Source organism: Uloborus diversus, chromosome 7 (genome assembly GCF_026930045.1).
Source record: "Uloborus diversus isolate 005 chromosome 7, Udiv.v.3.1, whole genome shotgun sequence".
Lineage (NCBI taxonomy): Eukaryota > Metazoa > Arthropoda > Arachnida > Araneae > Uloboridae > Uloborus > Uloborus diversus.
This window is the reverse complement of record NC_072737.1, coordinates 71,447,849-71,469,220: the sequence shown is the minus strand read 5'-3', so window position 1 is coordinate 71,469,220 and position 21,372 is coordinate 71,447,849. Positions and strand designations below refer to the sequence as shown.

Below are 21,372 nucleotides of genomic sequence, written 5' to 3'. Positions count from 1 at the left end.
TATCCATCTACTATATTGACCTCCATATTTGTCTATCTATCTATACGATCTATGCATATCTATCTCTGACAGTAATTAACATTTTTTTTTAATTTACATAAGTATTAATTCGAAAAAAACATTTTTTGTCCACTCAATCTGTATCTATCTCTGTATCTACCTAACCTAACCACCAATCCGTAACAGAAACAAAGATCATGCAAAAAACCCTGGGCTTTCTTTATTTAATTAAAATAGCCCGCATATAAAAAGGCTCCATGTTCCCCATAGTGTGCAAAAAATAGCGCTTGCAAAAAGGATAAAAAACTAAAAATTAAAAAAAGGGTGAAGAATAGGTAAACACGATTTTAGTTGGATCACATGATGAAGTAAGTTCGGATTTCAGCCGGCAAGCGAAGAGCTTGCTTTGCGTTCTGCATTAAAAAAATTGTAAAATAAAACTATTGCGTATTTTTAAAAACTTTTTTCTTCTGAAGAGGGCGGAATGTTTTTACTATTACCAACTACACTTTTAGAATTGAGGGTTCAATACTTTTCGTAGGATGGGTTTCGAAAAAAACTAAACCCAAAAAAAGATGCAAAATAAAGGTTTTTTAAAAAATTCATCAAAAATACAAAAATTGCTTTATTTTCAAATTTGTTTTATTCATCATATTTAAAATTAAATTTCCAACACTACAGTTCAAAAAAATATTTGTCTGGCGCGATTGGTTCGGGGTCTGTGAGGTTATAAGTACTAAAAAGTGCTAAAATTCACATAAAACATTAAATAACTTTTTTTCTAATTAAAATATCAAAAATCGAAGCCCGAGGTGCACAACTTCAGCAAAAACTGCACCTGTATACCAAATTTCATCTTTCTAGGCCTTACCGTTTTTCCGAGATGCGCGCCACACACACACACACAAACATCTTATTTTATTATATGTATAGATTTGATAATCAAGTATTATCACAAAAAACATCTTCATGGCGGAGTCCAATTGCTGTTATTCGTATTAAGACAAGAATTTTGGATCATCAATGCAAGAATTGAAATTAAAAAATGCGTTTGGAAATGTGTGAAATGTTGTCGATTCAGGGCAAAGACGCAATTGCAACTAATGGTTGATCTAACTACCTACAGAGTTATTCCAAGTAGGATTTTTTCTAGAACTGGAGCTGATTTCACTGGACCATTCCTTGTGAAAATAAAGAAAGGAAGATGAGTTATACCAACTAAATGTTATGTTTGCATTTTTATTTGCTTCGCTACTAAAGCTGTACACTTGGAATTAGTGGAAGATCTGTCCAGTGATTCGTTTATTGCAGCTTTGAAAAGATTTACTAAGCTAAGAAAAGAGTAAGAAGGGGAAAACCTGAAGAAATAAGTACGAACTGCGGTACCAATTTTGCTGGCGCTGATAGAATTTTGAAGAAAGAAATTTCTATTATAAATTCAAGTCCTGAACTCCGTAATTGGATTTTGGCGGAAAATATAAAGTGGAATTTCAACCCTCCCATCAGCACCACAGCATGCAGGACTTTGTGAAGCGGCCGTTAAGTCCATGAAATATCACTTACGCCTGATGATCGGTTGTCAAATACTCACCTATGAGGAATTCCTCACGCTGATCACTCAAGTTGAAGGGTGTTTAAATTCAAGACCGATTACCCCAATTTCTAATGATCCTAATGAGTTGGGGGCCCTCACACCGGGACATTTTCTTGTTGGGGCTCCTTTGAGAGCAGTACCAGAACAAGACTTGACTTCGAAAAATTTAACCCCTCTGCAAAGGTGGTTGTTAACGCAGCAAATATCACAGGGATTTTGGAAACGTTGGTCAAGTGAGTATTTATGTCAGTTACAACAACGGAGATTATGGGGAAATCCCTGTGAGAATCTTCATATTCATGACTTAGTGTTGATAAAAGAGGATAATCAACAACCATTGACTTGGAAATTAGGTCGCATCATTAAACTTTTTCCTGGAGCAGATGCGAAAGTTCGTGTTGTTTCAGTAAAGACATTAAATGGTGAATTGAAGCGTCCAATTACAAAATTGTGCAAATTACCTATTGGTAATATTGAAAATTGAAAAACAAAAAACCTTCGGATTATTGTATATGAATTTATTATGATTATTAATTTTACAGGCTAATCTAGTTGATTGCTTTGAAATATTGATTTAATTGTGATTATTTTGATATGAATGTTTAATTTGCTTAATTTTAAGTTAGCAGTTAAAGGAATTATTGCTTTAAAATACTGAAATTTTAAGTTTCAGTTTTTTCGAATATTAAGAATGATATTCATCCGGGGGGAGGATGTTCAAGTTTTGTAACTTTAATTTTAACTGTAGGTGGCGCAGTTGGGAAACTGATATATATTGCATTGTCTGTTTAATTTGTTTTTTCCCTGTTTCGTTTCTTCTAAGTTCTTGTACTTAGATTTTTAGCCTTGTTTTGAATTTTATCTCTTGACTCTTGAAATCTTGGATTGATATAACTAACTTAAATTTCGTTAGTATTATTTTCAAAAGTTTTAGTTGCTTTTAATATTTTAAGTAAAATAAAAGACGTTTTTATGAACTTTTTTGAGTTGTGGACTTAATTGCAAATTTTCTGAAAATAGCACATGTAGTTACGAAACAGATGCTCTGTTCGTTTCCACTACGTAGTTACTTCATGGAGAAGAAATATATATTTGGTATATTTGCTCACTTCGATGCGTTTTTATTCAATTATCAGCTGGTTTAAACATTTTTATTTTTTATGTTGTTGTTCAAGATAGTACTGATAGATAGTTTTGAGTAACAGATTTGCAGGACATAAATAGCATGGCATTAAATGTTTAATAAGGTAAACGGAACAATAAGCAGTTGTCTTTTAAATTGTTTATCTTGTTTGGCCGGCAGCTTTTTACTCACCAAGCAACCACTTCACTTTGAAAAGCTTCCCGCCATACAAGATAAACAATTTAAAAGATCTATCCATATTTCTGAGGAGTTGAAGGTGGGAGGAGGTTCTAATGGAAGTAGCTGTGATGAAAAAGGAGAAGAGGTAGGATGATAATTTGGCAGATACTTGACGGGCAAACTAGGTATCATAACTTTTTATGACTGAGGGTTTTTGGGTTTAGGATGCAGGTTTTCTTTTTTGTGCGGAAAAGTTAAAGGTTTTCTTGGCGGAGAAATTTTTACAACAGGGTTGTTTTTGATGAGATATCACATCTTTTTGCATTGATATTATTACTTTGTCTGTATTTTTAGAATTGAGAGCTTCAAGTCAGAAAATTTTCAATTGAAACAACGCTGTTTTGTGTTTTTAAGGAACAATAATGGCTAGCCTAATTTTACGTCAAGTTATTTTCTGACTTTTAAGATTCTATGTTCATTTTGCGAGAATTGGGCGGTTTAAATTTTATTGCAATCCTTGTATCCTCTCTGTTGCAAAGAAAACTTCTTGGATAATAAAATACTATTTTTTAAATTATATTGTTTTCGAGTATTTTACAACTTCGCAATAAATTCTATTACAGTTTCTTTATTTGACAGATTATTCAACATTTTCATGAAGGTTTCTTTAAATGTTTTACAGCTTGAGGGCTATTTTAATCTAGCTTTTCACTTTTTGTATAATTACATTTTTTCTTAAATCATGGATTATTTTACGTTTTATGGGATAATTTCAATTGTTTGGTGATTTATCTTTTTCTTGATAGAAGTCTTTGTCTTGTTTAATACCTAGTTTTGTTTAAAAGTTCATTTAAAAAACGAAATAACGCATGTTATCACCAAGCAAAAAAAAAAAAAAAGCCATTAAATGTTTTGAATTTGAATGTGTCAGAAGATCTATACAACTTTACTCGATGTCAAATCGCGGATATCCCAAATTTAACATAGCGAATGCGCATGTTGCGCGCGGACTAAACTCATTAAAAGTCTTGTTTAAATTACGAGTAATTGCAAAAAAATTTTCAGCTAACAAATTACTGCAAAGCACGGATATGCACACACGTATTTCATATATTTTTAATTCAGGTGTTATTTGTAAAAAATCCATTAATTTAGAAAATAAGCAAACCAATAAAAAAGTGCTTTTTTTCGCTTTCAATTAAAAAGTTATATGTGCCGTATTCATATGCATACAGTTTCATATAATTTGTCACGTAAAATACTCCATAAATAATATGAAAACTGAAAAACAGGGGGAAGGAAATTTCGTATCGGCAAAACTTTGGGGGGGGGGGGGAGGACAGCATTCTAATCTCATTCATTAATTTGTTTCTCTGCTTAAGTTTAAACAAACAACATAGCTCATTGGGCTTTCTGTTTTCAGATTCTAAGTCTGCGCTCATGCGCAGTCGCTGTGGCAAATTTGTGATATCCGCGATTTAACGTCTAGTTGCAACTGTTGGATATGTTTTAGTCTTGATTGAATTTCATTTCCTAAGACAACTTTGGAATAACTGTTAGATCTGTTCTAACCTTGCAATTGCAGTCCGAGATAAACAAACCCTATGAACTGAGAGTAAGTACATAAGAATTTAGGGAAAATTAGTTATTTTCAAACTTCAATTACTCCGGTCCATGATGTCCCTGGGAGTTGAATTTTTGTACATGTACTCAGTGGCCCCCCAAGAATATGTATAGAAAAAATCATTACCGTAGCCCTCCGGGGGGCTGTGATAGAACCCCGGGAAGGTACAATTTGAGGTGTAAAAACGAGGAGGGAAGGGGAGGGGGGTCAAATGGCGCAAAAAACACATCTTTAGGGTACAAGGAATGTGTGTGCGAAATTTCAGCATAATTCCCTTTGTCGTCTGGGCTGTAGCCCTGTCAAAGAAAGCGAAAACTTTTTTGAACAGCGATTTTATAACTTTAATACCTCCTCCCCCTGATGGTCCAGGGTTTTGGTTTACAGCGTCAGATGCCACTAGAGATTGAGTGTACCAAAAATAAACTCCGGGGGTCTTCATGAGGCTGAGATACAGAGGGGTGAAAAACCCAAAAAACCCCAACTTGTTCTGTCGTGTAATCTTGTTCTTGGTCGCTTTTATTTTCTTTCGTCTTTGGCGGTGGATTTGCTTCTGTTGGCTGCTGACGTTTGGTTTCCTTGGCGGGGCGGGACCGCCACGTTCCGTGATTATATTTTGTGCAATTGATTTGCTTTTCATATCGTCTTTGGATCATTCGTCGTCGTACTTAAGAGTACACACACACACACACACACACACACACACATATATATATATATATATATATATATATATATGTTTTTCATTTTTTCTTATTTAAAAAAAATAGAATGACTTTACTAGTAATTATGCATACTTGCGCATTTTTGTCAATATTACGAAATTTGAATGCGGCTGCGCATCCTCTAAATATAAATATATTCTACCAAAATTTTACTCAAATTATCTTGGTATCTAGGGGCATGAAATAAGAAAGCAAAATCTCAGAAAATGTTTTAAAAAATATTTCTATTTTCCCCTGGTTTCAGCTTTTTTTTCTTTATGTTCTTATTGTTTTATTAGTTTATCACCATTTTTAATTATTCGCATACATATATATAGGACTCACTTGGGAGGATGCATTGAAGCTGTGTCCTGAAAACGTTTGTCCTGCTTGCCATAACGCTGATGATTCAATTACTATTAGTGGCTTGAAAAAGAACGTGGAAAATTTTGTAAATACGCTGAAAGAAGAGAAGGTGTTTGCTAAATTTGTTCATGCCTATGGATACGCTTTTCACAGCCCCTTTCTTAGGCCAGCTGCAGCAGAACTCAAAAACAGTCTCAATGAAGTATGATTTTTTTTTTTTTTTAGCACTTTAGTCAATATTAATGTGTGTAATGTCTTATGAAGTAGCAATTATTAGTAAAATGACTATTCAAATGTATGTGACTACAAAGGAGCTAGTACTTACATTGCAAAGTGGATGATAGTGTAACTTTTTCTTCTTTTAACAAACCATATTAACAATGCTGATATAGGGTCGTATCGAAAGACTAAATAAGATTTAACTCGCTGTCACGCCAAGCGTTTAACAGGATAGGAAAAAATATTTGTAAGAATCTGTTTATAGAACTAGGGAACTTTTGCGAAAGCAACTATTTGAAGCTTAGAAAGCAGCCAAGGTGAGCCATTTAGATATGATGTTATTAACGCAAAGCACAATGGAGATAGGTTAGTTCAACATGTGACTGAAAACACCTCAATAAATAAAAATGTAACATTTTTTAAAAACTAGATCTTAAAACATCTTTCTAAATCAATTGGTAGCAATTGCTCTTTCGAAAAATTTCCGGCTATTTGACACTTTACTAGGAACTTACATCACATGCTATCCTTCTTAGAAAATGATAAAAAAATTTCGAATGAACAGACGTATATTTTTCATCTAAAATAATTTGATTTTTAAAGTTTTCCGGGCATCTTTTCTCCCTGAAGCTGTTCGGGTTAAACCATTCGTTTCATAGAATTCTTAATTTCAGCTTCGATTTTCTTGGGATGAGTTCTCTGGTCACTGAAACCTTCTTCTCAAATCCATATTGCATTTACTGATGAATAAGTTTCTCGTGACTATAGGTTTGTGACGAGGCGAGTTGAACAAATTTTGCTTTGTTTGGCTTGTACCTTTGCTTGTGTACTTACACACATGTGTGTACTTGTTGAGACAATTTGTAGGTAGTCTGAATTCAGCCATTTTTTCCCCTTGTAAGTTTTTTTTTTTTTCTTTCAGTTCCTCTTGAATTACTCAATGGTGCCCACCCCTCCCCCTAAAAGCAAGGGCGCACCTCCCTAAATATCGAGATGTCCCTCTCAAAAGCAAGAGCCCCCCAAAAATGAGAAAAATACCCCTCAACCCCCCCCCCCTTAAAAATTTCAATGGTGCAGTCTGCGCCATGACCCTCTCTATGTGGGCAACCCTGGAATTGCTTGAGGCAACATCTTTAGTTTTTCCACTTTCATCTTTCTATGCTCCTTCTTCTGGACACAATGATTCTATTTATTTGTATTACACTCCTTTTCAGCACTTTGACATTCTTCTGTTACTGATGACTTAACATAAACACTTCTTTCTTATTAGAGTCCCTATGTAGAAGCTACGTTTCAGAGTCGCGCAATACGCGACCCTCCGCTCATTGGTCGAAGCCTCCAGTTTACTCCCGCAGGCGATAAAGATTTTCCTCCCGTAGACTTAACATGGAGCGTCCGAGAAGCTGTCAAAAATACGCAGAATCCGATGAAATACAGCACTGAACTACTCTTTTGCTATTTTTTTTTACCAATATATGTTTAATCTACACTGGTGTGCAAAAATTAAGGACGAGACGGTTTTTTCAATATAACTTTGTGCAAAAGCTTTCCAAATCAATACATTTAATACCGTAAGATCCCCAATACGTAAGGACATGTGTAATGTAAGCAACACTTACTAAAAGAGAAATCAGAGGGATAAAAAGAAGCTTTATTGAAAAAGTAGCATGGAGCCCAATGCGACTGAAGGCCGAAACATCCCTGTGATGGGTGTCCAGCAAGAAACATCCGGTCTTTAGTAGGGGATATGATCTCCCCCGACTGCTAGGCAGGTTTCACAGCGTCTGCCCATGCTGAGAATGAGGGTGTCAATGAGTTGTTGAGGCATTGCTGCCCATTCGTCTTGCAGCGGCAATCGAAGCTCCCGAATCGTTACTGGTGGTAAGGTACGAGCTGCCAAGCGTCTGCCTAGAAAATCCCATACATGCTCGATGGGATTGAGACCCGGAGATCGTCCGGCCAATCCATACGTTCACTATCCTCACTCTCTAAGAGCTGTTCGGCAGCTACTGTGCGATGACATGGTGCATTGTCGTCCATGAAAAGGAACTGCGGACCCATAGCGCCTCTAAAAAGACGCACATATGGAATAAGAATCTCGTTACAATAACGGGTCCCGTTGACTGAACCTGCGTCGAAGATGTAAAGGTCTGTACGACTACCAAGCATGATGCATCCCCAAACGAGAACACCGCGACCTCCGTACCTGTCCCTTTCAATGATGTTCGAGGGATGATTGCGGCTTCCCCGCTCTCTCCAGATGAGTATGCGATGAGAATCGCTACTCAGACTGAATCTGCTCTCATCTGTAAAGAGTACTCGTCCCCATTCATTGTCTTTCCCATTCCGGTGTTCCCGGCATTACAGAGAACGCCTTCTCCGATGGGCAGGCGTTAGAGGTACACACCGTATAGGGCGTCGTGCAAACAGACCACCACCGTGCAGTCTTCTGGCCACGTAAAACGCGATATCGGTTGTCCAGTCGCCTGTGTCGTGTGTCTAGCGATTTCTCCCGCTGTCTGCCGCCTGTTTCTTCTGGCCTGTAAGACAATATACCGGTCATCTGCGGGTGTAGTTCCTCGTGGACGACCACTACTGAACCCCCGGATAGCTGTTCCTGTAGTTTGAAATTGTCTCCAAAGCAGTGGTTGGAAGTAGTGCGCTACAAGTAGCGACGCTACTGTAGTAGCTACATTTTTGAGTAGTTTGTAGTGTAGCGCACTACTTTTTTAAAAAAGTAGTGTAGTGAGTAGTTAACTACAAAAAAATAGTAGTTTGTAGCGATTTCTGGAAACTACTTTTAAATAAACTGAAAAAAAAAAAAAAATCAAGATTCAAACGAATTTGACTGGCGCAAATTTTACACAAGTACATCAGCGGATGCAATGAGAAATAAGACTCATAAAAATACGAGCTGACCTCAGGCATTTCATTTCGACGCCATACGTTCTATCTGTTTGACAACATTAGTTTTTTTTTTTTTGCCGTCGTAATTTTTATATTTCACCAATATTTATATTGCGAAAAGCACTTATTTTCGCGAAAATGAAGATATCGGTGATTTCGCGAGTTGAAAATTTGGTGAATTTTATATGAACAGATCAAAGATTGAAAAACAAAAATATTTTAGCGAGGCTTAACTTTTCGACAGTAATTACCAAATAAAAAGAAGCTACAGAAAATGTTATAGAAAAGGATGAAATTGAACTGTTCTGGAGGACTTACAATAAATACGAGCATTACAGTGTGTGAGAGTATGATAACGGACATTTTTCTTAGTGTCTTCTGATGAGCTAATTGATCAATCTTTTTTTGTTCAATCCTCTAACGGTGTGTGTGTGTGTATAAGGGTGTCCCCCCCCCCCCCACCAAAAAAAATCGAAAGTTGATTTTTCAAGTTGCACACTCTCTTATATTTTCTCTTTTACGTCAAAAAAAAAAAAAAAAAAAAAAATATATATATATATATATATATATATATATATATATATATATATATATATAATTTATAATTTTGTTTTATATATATATATATATATATATATATATATATATATATATATATATATATATATATATATATATATATAATTTGAACAACGGCAGCAAGTGCCGATTATGTCTGAAAGTGTGAAGCAGCACTTGTGTAATGTTTTATAATTTTCTTCAAAAAATTAAGTTTTTGATACATATTTTCAGAAATGTAAGATTTTATAAAATTATCAAGCTGAAAAATATAATCAGTAAAGTAGAAAAGTAGGTAATTAGAGTTAAATAGAAATTTTTGTTTTCCTGTAATTCTTAAGCCTCCCACATAGTACTCAAAGATCTGTTTTTTTTTCCCAGGTCGAGTTAAATTTTTCATCTAAAATATATTATTTTTTTATTATTCGTTTGTAATTGTTGATCTGTAAATGTGTTCACCAGTAATTTTGAAACTTCACATTCTATTTAAACTTATATGGATTTTTTAAAAGATAACTGAAAAAAAATCAATTTTTTTAAAACAAAATTATAAATTTTAGGTCAAGTGTGACATATCTAGAGATGTAAAATTTCCGGAAATTTTGAAGTGGAGGAAAGAAACCGGTTTTTTTTTCGGGAAAAACTGGAAAAAATGGAAAATTTGATTTCTTTATGAATAAAATTTGGGTTTCTTAATAGCTCTGCGTTTCTTGTAACATATAAAGGGTTAAGTATTAAAAAATATATATGCAATCCACACATCTTTTTCTGCCTGACAGAAATACACATAAAGGTAAGATAAATTAGAAGAAAAAACCATTTTATTTTACAACTGAGTAGAGAGCTTTCATGGTCAAACACAGAAATAAGTCAAGTCGTCACTCAACCAATAATATTGGGTAATGTGTGTCTAATCATAACAATTACATTTTCTATTTTAGATTGCCTTTGAAACTTCTGAAGTTTTTGACCTCAAACATGATTGATATTTTTTTTTTTTTGGAAGAAAAATAATACAATGTTACTGTCTGAAAATGAAAGCTATTGAGTTTTAATTTTTTCCAATCCAGTCTAAGTCCAAATTAAAACTAAATTGGTTTTTTTTAAGCTGAACCAAAATTAAACTGGAGTTTAAGTTTTTTCATACGGCCGTGCTAAGCACAGTAGTAAAAGTAGTCATACCAGCTCTTTTGAACAAATTTGAGTTATTATAACCAAGTTGTTCTCTGTTTCGTATTTTATTTAATAAATAAAATGTTTTAGGGTCATTTGATCAAGAATGAATCAAATATATGGAGGAGCCACATTTTAAAATACAATATCTCAGCTTGAGCCCAACTGCAAAGTTCCCTTTTTTGCTTAGCACGGCAGTATACAGGGTGCGGTAAAAAAAATATCGGACAAAAATTGTATCATCGAATGGAAGAAAGGTAATTTCATGTTAATGAATACCTAATTTATTTTTGTTTATCACTTTATTAGGAAATATTTTACAATATATTACCTAGTTTAACTGTTTTTCGGTTTTCCTACAATTTTAAGCGAAATACCTGCTATTTTAAGTTGTTTAACCAAGTAGAACGACAGTTCGTTTGTTTGTTGTGCCTCGACAAACAGTATTTGAAACGGCATGCCGTTTTAAGTGGCTTGGAAAGGATAGTCGATGTCCGGAAAGTGTATAAAAACGAACAGTGAACATTTCAGTTAATCGTCAGGTCATCCAAAAGTGAGTTCAATGAAATGCTCGGGTTTCCACAAGAGCAGTCGTTTGAGGGAAGAATTTGTAACCGATAAGTGAGACTAGGGGAAAAGGCAGCTCTAACAGAAGTTTTGCAAGTTCCAAAAATTCAGGCATTCGTATTACTCTATAAAAATGCCAGAAACGTTTGCGACGGGCCCGCAAGTCCACTCTGGAAGAGATACCCTTTCACTGATTTACCGTTCAACCAGCTCATTTCCCCCAGAACCATAGGATTTGGTCTGAAGACACCATAGGCTCCCATATGGAGGGGGGGGGGGGCTCAAGTCCCCCCCCCCCTTTGGAAATGAGAACTTCCTTCCTTTTAATCCTTTTTTCTTTGTGAAAAAGTAAAAACTTTTTTTCTCCAGCCATTAATGTAAAATTTTATAAGCTCTAATCTGTACTAAAGTCGGTTTCCATGGGAAAATATTAGAGCCCCTCCCCCCCTCCCCCCCGGCATGCCCGTTTTTTTTTTTTGTTTTTTTTTTTTTGCCGCACCTTGTACATTTGGTTCGCAGTCAGCAGAAACATAGTTTTGTGATTAAAGTTATGTTTGTTTGTTTTATGAAGAAGGAAAATAAATTCTTCACTAAGATTAATTTTTAAGCGTTTTTGTAAAAAGTATTATTAAACATTTTTTGATCTATATGCAAATTATAGTGTCATACAACAACTTGCATTAACGTTAGACAGCATTTAACATAAAACGGGAGGGGGGAGGAAATTGCATCAGAGTTTAAGCGTGAGAAATTTGTAATCACTTTTTGCTGAAAATTCCAATCAAAACCTTGAAAAGTTAAAAAATTTTTTTTTTTTTTTCAATTTTTCCGAAGTGGAAATTTATTTGTTCGGAAAAAAACGGTTTTTTTCCGTTTTTTTCGGAAATTTTCCGGTTTTTTTCCGACTGTTTTCATTTCTGGACATATCTAAATGTTTTTAATTTGAATAAATGTTCTTGTGGTACATGTGGGGTGTTGGGTACAGGGCAACGTTTTATCAACAGAATTTTCAAGTTTCTAAACAGTCCTGACCCCCCCCCCCCCCCCCCCCGATTTGTCCTAGCATACAAGTACTGTTTTACACTTTCAGGTGCAAGTCAGCACGGATTGCCGTTGTGCAAATTATATGAAAGTTTTTCTCACAATTGTTTTGACGCAAGAGGAAAAATACAAGAGTGTATGCGACTTGAAAAATTGATTTTCTTTTTTTGAGGGACAACCCTACCTTATTTACTTATTTTTTGGAAAGTAGCGAAGTAGCGACTACATTTCAAAAGTAGTTTGTAGTTGCTACATTTTGAAAAAAGTAGTTGTAGTTGTAGTTAACTACATTTGTAACAAAGTAGTTGTAGTTGTAGTTCGCTACAAAAAAAATGTAGTTTTTCCAACCACTGCTCCAAAGTCGTGAAACGATGCTGTGAGCAATTCAGAACTCTGCAGCCACACTTGTCACACTGCGGCCTTCCTCCAACTTCCCAATGATTCGACCTCGGGTAAAAGCATCCAGATGTCGTCTAACAGATTGATCTTTCGCCATTTCTCGCTGAGGCAGCAACTCGGTGTGATTTTAACTGCTATACGGCGTGCAATCTCTTTGGCAGAAATACTGATCTTACACCGACAACATGCTTTATACTACTCAGACACTCCCCCATTACGTCTGCCTGCATATCTGCGCATGTGCTACCGTACATCACCTTACTTAATCTCCTGATTGGTCTTTCTGTCCGCTCTGCCTCTTCGTTCAGCTGACATGCTAATTTTTCGACTTCGTCCTTAATTTTTGCACACCAGTGTATATGCATGTGCAATTGTTTTCTGGAAAAATCCCTTTCTTTATTTTTCAATCTTTTTTTTTGTGTTACGGTAGTGAAGCATCCATACTGTTTATGCTTATTTTTTTGCTCAATATCCTTATACAATCTGCTTATTTAGATGCTATACGATATCTATGCATTCATTTTGTCATTATCACTTAATTATACCTCTGTAAACGCAGTCTACTGTTTTAAATTTTGCTTTTATATTCGTTTTTGTGTGCGCTTAGCTTGGCAAGCTTTTGAATGCATTTGGCGACAGCAACGCCCGCCAGGGTTTTGCTGCGTGCAAAGAGGATTTAAATTTACTTTTTGTTACTTTCTTATGAATATGAATAACTATAAAGTAAAAGTGACTAGAAATTCTGAATTGTAGCTTTAGATATGTGATTGCTATATTAATGTCAATAATTAAATCGAAATATAGACGCACTGCTTAATTTGTAGCTTTTTAAGAAATAGTTAATTGCTTGAACTTACAGAAATGTCATGCATGAATCACTTTAATTTTCACACCCATTTATAAGCATATTGAATTATATTCTGTTAGAGTTTTAGTTTTATTAGAATTAATGTAATGAATTGTTTTGCTGTAAGGTTAGATGTAATGCAGCATTTTTCTTTTTTGTTTCCTACAATTTGAAATGAAGTAAGACCATTTTAAATGGTTTCAAGAAACCACAAGATGAAAAGACAACGGGCTTTTATCGGATGTCTTTTCATCTACAAGTTCACTTATTTTGCCTTCAAAAAGGCGTTCCTTGAAACCCCGAGACACGGGTATGCAATAATCTACAACTTTGTTTTTCAATTACATTGTTATTTCTAAGTTTTACTTTTTCTACACAAAGGTATTTATTCAACTTTAAAAATAACTTAACTTTCCCTAAGACTTAAAAAACGTAATTCTTCCTTTCTATTCACAATTAAGTTCACCAAATTAATAATTAACTTATTTGTTCATAACTATAATAACATCTGCAAATTGTATTCTGCATTCTTTCCCTTTTTAAGAAAAAAAAGATAACATCCTTTATTCTTTGAAATAGAGTTACCTCTATTAGTTAAAAAAAAAAAAAAGATTTCTTTAATATAAATAAATATATATATATATATATATTTTTTTTAAAGTGCAGAGATACAATTTCAGACTTTGTTAGTTTAAAGCATGTTCTCTCTGGGGGAGAGGGCGGGGGATGAATTTTTTTCTGACAAATTCCAAGTTTTTGCTATCAAGGATTGCAATCAGGTTTTGGAAGTTTTCTGAAACGCTCTTTCTTCTATCTTTCCATATTAACACCAGGAGTGATCATCCCCCTAAAAACAAGGATGTCCCCCCCCTAAATATCGCTAAGACACCCCTCCCCCTCAAAACCAAGAGCTCCCCCTTAGAAAGTGAAAACTCTCCCTAAAACATCCTCCGCTAAAAATTTCAATGGCGCAGTCTACACCATGACCCCTCCCCCCTCTAAGTGGGCACCCCTGTTAATGCTTTAAAGTTGATTAATTCATTTCTCAAAGTTGTAATTTTTATTTACACTAAATATCCACGAAAAAAATTCTAATAACGGGTAATATTTTGAATGTTACACCATAATGCATGGAGGAATCACATAAAATATTTTAACAATACTGCAAGGAATGTGCGATTTTGAAATCAAATAAAGAAACTGGTAAAACTAGTTTTAAAAAGGTCACTAAATTTTTACGCAAACAAAATGAAAAGAAAAAACATTCGAAATGAATTCTTTCAAAGATAACTTTGGTATAAGAAACGCTTAAGAAAGTATAATCATTCATAACTACCCTATCTAAGGCTTTAAATTGTCATAACATTTCAAAAATATGGGGGGGGGGGGTGGAGGGCTGTCTTTACGACGCATCGAAAGGGTTTTGCATAGTAATCTAACCGCTCATGTACTGGTTCTGGTTCTGCAGAAGTTTATAAAAAAAAAAGAATGGGAAGAAAATGAAGTGAGCGATTACGCGCCAATCATGCACGCGCTTAGCCACAAAGCAACCCCTCTTGGTAAAGTCGCTCTTCGTATTGCGCGACTTATTGGTAGAAAAAGCCTTTTAGAATTACAGAAGACAAAAATGTTCATGTGGAACACATAATGTTTGCATATTAGAAGCCTGAAAGGCAAAATATTGATTCTTGTAACAATTAAAACATTATGAAAAAATAGACTAAAATAAAATTTTGTTATTTGATTAACGTCGGTAGTACGTACTATTAATCATATAAAGGCGTGTGTATAAATAAAAACCTCCCATTAGCCCCTAAAATAACATTAGGGTACATTATATACCATTGAGAAGTTAATGTCATCTTGTATTGGCTGTGACGCACATTATGAATGACTCACGTTACAATATAAATAAGCTAATTTTCAAAACAGATAATTGAAAAGAAAAAAAAAACAAATTCGCCCATAATTTCATTTTAGGTACAAAAATGAGTAGAAGAAACTGTAAAAATGTTTTAATTTACAAGCTATAAAATTTAAAACTCTTAAAAAAATTAATTTTTCGTGACTCACGTTACATAAAATTCAATGATTTAAAAATTACCTCCTTTCAAACTCTTTAATTTCAAAACACTCTATAATAATTGTCTTCTTATGGAATGAATCTCTCGGGAAAAAAGTAACTTGTTTACAAGAAAAGGCAAAAACAATAAAAATTTGTTTGTTTCAAATTGCTTCTTGGAGAGAGGATTGACCCGAATGTGATCTCATGAAACAAGTCATCTTGTGATAAGAAAATGGTTCACATGGGGGTACCAAATTCTAACTTTTAAACTTCAGTTAATGCAGAACATACAAAAAAAAAAAAAAAAAAAAAAAAACGAAAACGAGCTGATGTTTGCATCACATGACTTCCTTTTACTCCAATTTAATGTCATTTTCCCATTATTGGCAATTTTAATGTCATTCAATAGTTTAGTCTCTAAATGTCATCAACAGTTGCCAAATTGAAACCAGATTAAAAAAAAAAAAAAAAAAACAAATTTGTCTCCAAATTGGCGACCAAAATACTGGCGATATATCGCCAAGTGTCCGCCAAATTATAACAGCACTTGAGTTTACATCGAAATCAACAATGATTCCCCCCCCCCCCAAAAGGGGCAAAAGACCACTTTAGAAACATCCGAATACAAGCAAAAGGGGAGGCGCACAACGGGACCCCACTAGGAGTCTACGTACCGAATTTCAACTTTCCAGGACATACCTTTCTTGAGTTATGCAACATACATACGCATATACGCACATATGCACTTAGGTACATACAGACGTCAAACGTCATGAGAAAACTTGTTGTAATTAATTCGGGAATCGTCAAAATGCATATTTTGCGTGTTTATACATTCTTAGGCATTTACTTATCCATGTGTGGTCGAATCCAAAAAAAACCTCAACATTGATTCCGGGGTTAGCAAAATAGAAATTAAGGTCGATTTTTTAATGAAATTTTTTTCGCGAGTACAATACTTCCTTTTTTGTAAAAGGAAGTAAAAAAAAGCAATATATGGGTTTGTATAAAACACTATACTCGCGAATATCAGTGCTAATACTGAGTCATAAGACTAACTTTAAACTTTGCATCAAAAATATAAACCTGTTTAACATCATAAAATATTTGTATACTTGTCGCTTGGAATACTGTCGCTTAATAGACGGGGAGTTTTGAATGGAACACGAAATGCAGCTTCCTCCTTGTGGTGTATTCTGCACTATAACTAGAATAAAATGTAATTGCATTTTCAACTAAACATTGTATAGGGCACATAATTTGAAAAAAAAAATTAATAAATAACTGGACTGTAAAAGAAGAAACAGTACAATGTACAAAAACAGCATAAAAAAGTCAATGATCGGTTTACTTCGCGAAACTTTTCAGCTTATTTGCGAACTAAAAACAGTACAAAAGGTAAATAATTATAAAAATATGTGGAGATAATTTTAAAAAGAAGCATTTGAATGGTATTAGGGAAATAATGAATCGTATTTTCATAAAAAGTTTTAACAATTGACCATTTTTTCCTATTTTGGGAGACATTTAAGCCATGGTCGAGTGCTTCAAGGAGTTGTTCAAAACTTGATAATAGTTCATATGAGAATTGTACATAATAAATGCGTAATTTTTGCCGGGTATCTCAAATCAAGATTCGAACTTTCATTTGTTTGGCACACCCTATCATACAGTAAACTTTGCGTATCTAGATAAACGAAAATCTCCTTAATCCGGTTAATAATTAAAACTAATTCTTTAGTGAACGAACTTGTTTTTATGCCGTAAAAATCAATGCTTTGTAACAAAACTGCATAGGATCACTTCACACAAACACATGACCATTTTTAGTTCAAATGCAGATATACGATCAAAGCACGCCATGGTGTGATTTATGTTAGTCTTCTTTATTATACGTTCTATGCTTGTACATATTAACCTAAATAAAATGCAAATTTTTAGCATATTTAAAACATTTTTTTCTTTCTATCATAATTTTAAATTATTATTTAAGTAAAAATAAAATTAAAAAAAAATACATTTTAATTTTTATTTCAAACTTTTAATATCTTAACTCTGCATCTTTTTTGAACATTTTCCCAACTAGAAGTATACATCTACACTGTTAAAAGTACAGGTTGCATTTGGCACCTTTCAGGGGTGAAACGCTTGTTCACCAGCGGCACCCGATAGAGAGTCGAAATTGCGCACTTAGCAAGGGTGAAAAACTGGCTCCCTTCACCCAACGTGCACCGGAGGTGAAAGATGGTACCCTAGGTGAGAAAAATGGTACCTTTATTGCTTCCTATAACGATTTTTGCCGCCCCCCACCCTCGTGTTGTGTGCGTTTTTGAGTACAATTGTGTTTTGTTTATTTTGATTTAAAAAAACAAAACACAATTGTACAATTGTAAAATTAAAAGTCTTGATACATTTGCCACATTGAATTATGTTCTGATATTAAAACTTGTAATTCAAGGCATTTGACCACATTTCAGACGTTCCAACGTAGTTTAGAAGTATTCATGACTTTAATTTGTCTGTTTGTGCACTGACTTTCTTATATACTCTTGGATTCCTCAGTAATTACTATGTGGTTGATATCTACTACAGCATGATCCGTACCGAAAATGAAGAGGGTAGGTATTCATCTACCAATTGCCGGAATAACCAGAAATATTAAGTAACATTAGATTAGAATCATGGGAAGATAAAAGCGTTTCATAAACGTTTAAAATTTTAATCGAGCGTTACATATCAGTACTTTTTATAAGATTCGACATTTAAGTACCCTTATGCGTACAAGATAAATAATCTAAAAGCCCTCCTTTTTAATGTGAAGTTTTTCGTCAGATTGGAAATAAAAACAAGAGTAGATACTATATTCACTTCATGCAATAACGCCAAAGAAAGATACTTAAACCAAAACACGATATGAAAGTCATGAGTCAAACACTGAGAAAGATTTCTTTTCACGCGTTTTTTTTTTTTTTTCTTTTCTTTTTTTCCCGCCCTTGCTGCTCCGTTCGTTTACACTACGTAGTTATTTCATTGAGGAGAAATAGACATTTTTTCGATGGGTTTTTATTCCGGAATAAGCTATTCAATTATCAGCTGATTTAAACGTTTTTATTTTTAACTAGCATTCCCGTACCCGGCATTGCTCGGGTAATGGAATTAGCAGGGGTTAAGAGTTGTTGGTGCACCTAGTTTCGAAAATCCCCTATAATAATTGCTTATTACCTATATTTTTTTCTAATTTTGGGAGGATCCCGGGGCCCCTGAACTCCTTATATATATTCCCTTGTCCTTAACCGATCTTTAACTGTTATTAACGATCCTTTTAAAGTATTGATTATCTTTGCAAACACAGGCCATCCACATTTTATTCTTATACCTATGTTTAAGCAAGAACTTCTTTGTATACAACATTTTTAGTTTTTTTTTTTTTTTTTTTTCTGGTGCTAAAATTATTAAGCTGCTTGATGAACTGACTTTGGAGCAAGTATAATACCATAGCACGGCCAATACATAAAATTGGCAGTGTGAAAAAAAGTCTTCTCTTAAATTGATCCCTGCTACTTTTAATGTCTGTCCTTGTGACTTATTAACGGTTATTGCAAAACAAACTTTTACAGGAAACTGCACTCTTTCAAATTCAAAAGGACAGCCCGCCTGTGATGATGTTCTTAAAAACTTCGTTTCTAGTTTTGAAAAAATGAAAGCAAAAGACAGGAAGATTATTATTTGACTTGAGAAAAGCCTCGAAGAATCACGTGAGAAACAAATACAATATCAAATTTAAAATTCGCTATCGACAAAAGTTGAGATGAAGTACTGAATAATGATTTGAATGGAGGAAAGCCGTCGAAAATAAGGGATTTAAATTTCAATTACAGGTTTTAGTTTCACAGAAATTAAGGGGTTTTAATTAATTTCTCCCAAACTAATTGATATTTCGAAAAATCCTTTCTTAGTGGATACTTTCGTAATCATGTGGACATACTTGCCAAATTTCAAGTCTGAGGTTTCAGCAGTATTGGCTGTGCGTTGATATATATATATATATGCATATATGTATATATATTATCTCAGGACATTGATTTTTATATATTAAGATGTTGTTGTTGTTCAAAACTGTACTGATAGATAGTTTTAGGTAAAATATTTTCAGGATACAAATAGCAAGACATTAAATGTTTAATAAGGTAAACGGAAAAATAAGCAGTTGTCAACATACTTTAAACACTTTTAAACATGTTTGAAAGCCCTAAGAGCTACAATATGATCAAATCAGATACTTACGTAAGATTTCGACGATTAATCCACGAAATTTTCTGTTTTCTACTTCATTCAATGTGAAATTAAATTTCGTTGCAACTTCCTTCTTCTGCCATTGAAATTGAAGTTGTCGTGGGACGATATGTCAGAGTGCATGCGCAAGCGAGTCGCCCTCCTATAGAATGATCTTTTAGCACTTTGGTTAACGTCGTTCTCCCACTGAGGAACCAAAAGCACTTTAACGACACTTCCTAGCCTCCGTTGCACCCTGAGGCCTTTTTTCACCCTAGGGTGAAATTCTTTGCCCCTGAGGCACTCCTGGTTTTAACAGTGTAGAACTAACGGTTGCGAAAATAAGGATCTTGCAGGTTAAAACGGAACACCCTGTATGTAACGTAAACTATATATTTTGATTTTAAATATTGCTAAAATCAATATAGTAGAAGAAGAAAAAACAGTTCAGTGCAATTTTTCTGACTATTTCATGAAACGTGCCGCCACAGAGGGGGGCGGGAGGTAATCCTCAACGGTATTCTTTCGTTTTAGGGGTGAGCCACTGTTATTGTGGGATGGGCAGCCCTAATTTAAGCCATTTTCATATGAAATAATATTTCTACTTGAAATGAAAAGAGAGAGGGAGGGAGGAGATTTCGGGTATTATTTTATTTAGCTTTAGGAATAGGTGCACCATCGCTTTTGGAAGGTGCAAACGCTTGGTTTATATCTAATTAAATATGCATGAAAAAATATAGGTTCTGTAGCATTGGGGGATTGTGATATCCCTCTTAGAGGTGAACACCTTTTATTTAATGCTTTTAAATTTAGTATGAAATAATATACCCACTAGATATGCACTCTAAAAGTTCCGAAAACACCCCTCAAAATAGCAATTTTTAGATGCTTTCTATTCCGAAACCCGACTTAAAATGGGTTTGGACATTTCCCTGTTCTTATGGAGGATGTAATAAACAATTTGCAACGGGTTTAAACTTTTTTTGGATGTTAGGGTCCGACCCCTATTTTTACTGTACTAAAGAGAGGTACCGTGTTTTCACCTCAGGAAGTCAAAGGGTTTCCATCCGCCACGTTTATTTCTGACAGTGTACGGTACTCTGTCCAGAATCCAGGGAACTTTTATGGTAAATATTACTGTAAAATAGAGTGATTACAGAACAGAAAAAAATTACCGTAAATTGTTCCTGAAAAAATAAACGATTGCAGCACGGATTGATACACCACGTAACTTACAGCGCGAAGCAGGTTACTCCGTACTTCCTCTTACTCGTTTATTCTCAATCGGTATGGTTGTCAGCAAAACAGTCTATTAGTACGAAAGTCGAAACTGCTGCTCGCATGTTGCGATTTTTAACTGTCGTTTATTCTACGTAAAATTTTACAGTAAAATAGGATTTAACTGTAAACGTTACTGGCAACATCGATGCCAGTAACTTAAAAAAAATTTCAGGATTCTTTTTAACAGTGTATAAGCCTTGTATTTGGCTTTTGAAAAACACTGAAAAATAGTAAATGTTTAAATACTATCTGACTGATATCCCGATTTGTCTCACTTGAAACTTGGCACAAATATTGAACATAACAGTAAACACAAAATGCATTTTTTCAGATTTTTAAAATAGTATTTTTTTTTTTTTTTTTTTTTTTTGACTTTTCCGAATAAAAGTCAAAGGTGAACATGAATCATATGGAATCCATAAACGCAAAACTTGATTTTAAAAATTTTAAATGAA

The 21,372-nt window shown here is 34.3% G+C and overlaps 1 protein-coding gene across 1 annotated transcript in view; it reads left to right on the top strand.

Moving 5' to 3' along the window:
• Positions 1-21,372, top strand: part of LOC129226734 (fatty acid synthase-like) — a 271,075-nt gene that overhangs the window by 65,763 nt on the left and 183,940 nt on the right. The window contains exon 9 of the mRNA XM_054861363.1: positions 5,646-5,790. Within this exon, the coding sequence (XP_054717338.1) occupies positions 5,646-5,790 (145 nt within the window). The remainder of the gene's footprint in view (positions 1-5,645; positions 5,791-21,372) is intronic.